Below are 4,719 nucleotides of genomic sequence, written 5' to 3' on the forward strand. Positions count from 1 at the left end.
CTACTCTAAGAAAGGCCACGATTAATGTGTTTCAAAAGACATCAAATGAAATGAATTAGAGCATCTCTAATTAGTTCCTTTGACGGGCAAATCATACAATTGTAATTTGATTTTAAAATTTAAATAACGATTATGCAAAAAAGTTGCTGCTGAAGTTCCCCAAGACTGAAAGAGAGGAGGCAGGGCCGTTGAAGGCTCTCTTCTTCCGTCAATACTCTCTTATTCTTCTCTCCTCCCTCACTTTCAACTCTGCCTCTTGTGTATTGTTGGTTTCGTTGTTTCTCTAATGTCGTTGCCTCCTTTTTCTACACCGAGAAGGACAAAAATTTGAACGTTGTGGAGCAAAAGAGTGGGTGCAAGAGGTTGAGAGAGATGTGGAGAAAGTGGATTGTGGGAGAAAGAATAGGGTGTTGTTGTTGTGGAGAAAGTAAGGATTATTTTTATTATTTTTTATAAAAAATATTTATATATTTCTAGTTTATTTCTTTATTTTTAAAAATCTTGTAATTAATTTATATAGGTTTTTATATTTAAATTAGTTATTTAAGAAATAAAAAATTTAAATTATCATAATTATTACTATTATTAAAAATGTATTATCATTTTTCGTGATTGCTAGAGAAAAAAGTTGATGATGACCTTGAGATATACTACTAAAATAATACTGTTAATTTTTTTAACTTTTTCTTATTAGGTAATACTTACAAATTTTGTTATGAATAATAATTTACAAGAAATTGCCACCAATATTTTTGAAAAATATTTGAACAAAACACTTTTTACAGCAAACTTTGCAATAAATACTTGTGAGTTTTATAATTTTGTAGAAAATATTTATTCACTAAAAAATCTCTCAATTAAAATTTTTAGAAAAAATATTACATAAAATATGAAAATTTCTAGTAGTGATAGACACAAGAAAGGAAGAATTTAAAGTATGTGGAGAAGAAAGAGGGAGAAAAAATAACTAAAACAATTAAAAGAAAATAAGTTATAAAAAAATTATATTTCTTTTTCATGTATTGATAATTTTTGTTTTTTTCGATACGAAAAGAGTAATAATACTTTGACTGATGTTACATTCATTTGGTAATATATTGTAAAAGTAAAATAGTAATGGAAAAAGTACAATTTTGAATTACTTTTATAATGAAAAGAAAAAGAATGAAAGATAGGGAAGGACAATATCAAAACATTTTTGAATGTCAAAGTATAGTTAATCTTATAAAAATGCAGAAAAAGATTACGGGTATAGAAAGAAATTGTCCTCTTATAAATAAAATAAAATGGGGTTCACTTTTCTTTTAGCAAATTGTCTGTTGGTGTATTCACTATCATATTCCTTTTTTTTTTTTTATAAGAGTAGGGACAACCTATTGTCCCTATTTTCGATCTTGTATTGCTGATAAAAAAAAATGTTACAGTTTCTTATATGAGATGAGAACTAAAAGAGCCATTATTCCAATTTCAACCAACATCCGTTACATTTATTGAGATCAAGATCAGGCACATGGGAGCATGACTTTAGATAAGAGATACGTAACTGACATGTTATTTATTCCGTACATAATACATGGCTAAGGTGGTTCTACGTTTCAACCTAGTAATCTAAGACGCGGTTAAACGCCTTGGACATGCGCGGGTAAATTTCGTTGGAAACGGAGGCCCCAGACACCTGCACGTTGGATTTGTTCACACTGAACGATATTTGATCACTGTAATCGTTCTTAACATCGCGGTATGTATACCACAGCATCACTTTCCCGTAGTTGGAGGCTTGCTTCGCGTGAGGAAGCACCCGGCGTATGAGGATCTCCGGCGGAATGTAACCCTCACCGGCGTTTGGCGCTGCTGGCAAGCCCACGAAGAGCAAGTTAGGGGAGGCGACCAAGCCCACCCACTTGTCCGAGGAGCCCAAGAGGGCCTTGGGGCCACCGAAGTAGGAGCAACTAGGGTTGTTGTAGAACTTAACAAAGATGTAGTCGAAGAGTTTGGTGTCTATAGCTTTGCCGAGATAGGGGATTGGAAATGTGAGGCACTGAAGAGGTATTTGGCCACATCCTTTGCGTCATCCGACGAGCTCAGGGAGTAGTCTGAATTGCTAGGGTTTTCTCGGATTGAAAGGAACACTTTGATGCATTTCCCCTATAACCAATACACAAACACAAACAATGAATTAAATCAGATTTAAAGTACACACCTGTGGACAAAATGAACTTCCACTGATCTGAACGAACTCAACGTTAACACCGCTGTGAACTAAAAAATAGGTTGTCCGAACAGAAATGAATTGAAAACTTTTTTAGACGAACCGAACTATTTTCTACTACATTAAATTACACTAAACTGTATTGAATTCGTCTTTCTTCATCTCAACCTAACCGACCCTGGATCTTTATGATAATTGTGTTACTATACATTTTATCAATAAAGTAGTTTTAAGTCAATTAACTGTTTTCAAAAGTTCAGTTTTTTAAAAACTATAAAATGTTTCTCCCGCCCTCTAAACGAAACTAGTCCATCTTAAATAATTTTGTCAAGATAACAAAATACTTGAGAATATGTTTATAAAAATATTTGTTCAACCAAAAAATCACATACTATGTATAAAATAAACAATTTCAAAAGTAATGACTTAAAATATTTATACCCAGTAATAATACGAGCATCTGAGGTATAAAGGGCTTCAAATGAAGCTTTGGATATGTGTTTCCCGCCAAGAGATTGTAGTATAATAAATAAAAAGGGGTTGAGTAAATTTTAGGAATTTGAAAATGAAGGAATATTTAAAAGAAAGAAAAGATGGGAGAGTTTATTATAGATATAATAAGTGGAAGTAAAAGAGCCATTGTTTCCCATTACATGAACTGAGACAAAGAGACAAAGATGAGAGGAGGTGGGAGGAGGAAGAGTTTAGGGAAGGGATGTAGATAAGTGACATGTTATTTATTCCGTACGTAAGATAAAATAAAACATGTCTAAGGTGGTGGTAGATTTGAAGTACTTAGTAATCTATGACGCGGTTGAAGGCCTTGGAGACGCAGCGGTAAATAGCGTCGGAAACGGAGTTGGAAGAGACGTGGTCGTTGACATTCAGCAATATTTGATCACTGTAACCAGTCTGAAAATCGCGGAATCTATCCCACAGCATGACTCCGCCGTAGTTGTGGGCTTTCTTGGCTTGCGGAAGCACCCGGCGTTTGAGGAGATCCGGCGAAATGTAACCCTCACCGGCGGTTGGCCCTGCAGGCAAACCCAGAAAGAGGGAGTTATTGGAAGCGACCAAGCCGACCCATTTGTTCCAGGAGCTCAAGAGGGCTTCAGTGCCAGTGGTGTTGGAGCAACTAGGGTTGTTGTAGAACTGAACGAAGATGTAGTCGAAGAGCTTGGTGGCGATGGCTTTGCCGAGATAGGGGATAGGGTATGTGAGGCACTTAGGGGCTGCCGACAAGTAAAACCGACGGCTCGTCGTTTGTCGGAAGAAGTCGAGTTCCCATGCAAGGTCGTCCCAGTAATTCTCCGTCTGTTCAATGTGGAAGTCGATGCCGTCCAGCTTCACGCTTCCCAGTGGACCGTATTGCCCGCTCAGGAAGTTGTCGTACAGGTATTTCGCCACCTCCTTTGCGTCGTCCCGCGAGCTCAGGGAGTAGTCTGAATCGTCAGGGTCTCCTCCGATTGAAAGGAACACTTTCACGCGTTGTTCCTATAACCAATACACAACAAAAACAAAAACAATGAATTCGAAGGAACACTCTACCGAGTAAGTAATATTTTCTGAGTGCAATACCTGACAGTATTTTATTTCGGACTCTAGTTCGGTGCACTTTTCCGCAGCACCATTGTCGCAGTGAGCGGCGAAGTCCCAAGCTGAGGTTCTCCCTGCACCGAAGTTGTTGAGGAAAGCGAGGAGCACAATCTTGTAGTTCCCAGTGTCACATGCGCTCACCAAATCGCCTTCTTGAAGGTTTCGTCCCCAGTACACAGCAATGCCAGCATTGTCAGGGCGTGAGGAAGAGAGCGTGAAAAGGGATAAGAGAAATATCATCAAAGCTACTCTTTCAGAGGCCATTGCTTTCTCTTATCTTATGGCTTTCTTCTTTGAGTGTGTAATACAAACACAACCAACCTATCCTATTTATACTGCCAATCCCTTCTCCAAACAATCCTTTTTGCCTCTTTCACGTTTCTCATATGTCAAAATGCATTAATCAATCGTTGAAAAATAATCACTCATTTTTTTGTTCTTTTATATGATTCATTACCTTAATGCATAAATGAAATAATTCATATCTTTTTCTTTTTTTTTTAATTCTTAAAAACTTATATAATCTTAATAATTTACTTGTTAGCTTACAAACTAAATTTACTATATTAAATTTCCTACATATCAGGATCATTCATACCTCTTAGTCACGGTAGAGCTTCTTGTACCACTTTTTTGTTTCAGCAGTGTAATTCGTTTTCTTTTTTATTGTGTATTATTTCTTTTACTTTTTTTATAATAAATAAAAGACTAATTTTTTTGTCTTATTTCATTTCGATTTTTAAAATTTTTTAAAATATTACTCCCTTTAATGTTTTCAAATAATTATATTTTTTAAAAAATAAATTAAAAAATTCTATTCAATAGTTTATTTCAAAGTTTTAAATTACATATTTATAATTACAAATATCATATTTCTTAATATTATAAATTTTATTAAATAAAATTTTAATTTT

General features: G+C 35.2%; 1 protein-coding gene and 1 pseudogene across 1 annotated transcript; both read right to left on the reverse strand.

The window, feature by feature from the left end:
* Positions 1 to 1,488: 1,488 nt before the first annotated feature.
* LOC146880946 (hevamine-A-like) lies at positions 1,489 to 2,420 on the reverse strand (annotated as a pseudogene).
* A 365-nt stretch (positions 2,421 to 2,785) lies between these two features.
* LOC114170489 (acidic endochitinase-like) lies at positions 2,786 to 4,103 on the reverse strand. Its single transcript, XM_028055976.2, has 2 exons — positions 3,788 to 4,103; positions 2,786 to 3,703 (listed from the first exon to the last, which is right to left on the reverse strand). The coding sequence occupies exons 1-2, from the start codon at positions 4,067 to 4,069 to the stop codon at positions 3,005 to 3,007; spliced, it is 981 nt and encodes a 326-aa protein (XP_027911777.1). The 5' UTR covers positions 4,070 to 4,103; the 3' UTR covers positions 2,786 to 3,004.
* Between the last annotated feature and the right edge of the window lie 616 nt (positions 4,104 to 4,719).

Source organism: Vigna unguiculata, chromosome 11 (assembly GCF_037176805.1).
Source record: "Vigna unguiculata cultivar grain cowpea cultivar isolate G323 ecotype 2 chromosome 11, ASM3717680v1, whole genome shotgun sequence".
Taxonomy (NCBI): domain Eukaryota; kingdom Viridiplantae; phylum Streptophyta; class Magnoliopsida; order Fabales; family Fabaceae; genus Vigna; species Vigna unguiculata.

Coding starts and splice junctions, on each gene's coding strand:
- LOC114170489 (XM_028055976.2), bottom strand. CDS start 4,069: ATGGCCTCTGAAAGAGTAGCTTTGATGATATTTCTCTTATCCCTTTTC. Junction 3,704..3,787: donor CCGAAATAAAATACTGTCAG/GTATTGCACTCA, acceptor TATTGGTTATAG/GAACAACGCGTGAAAGTGTT.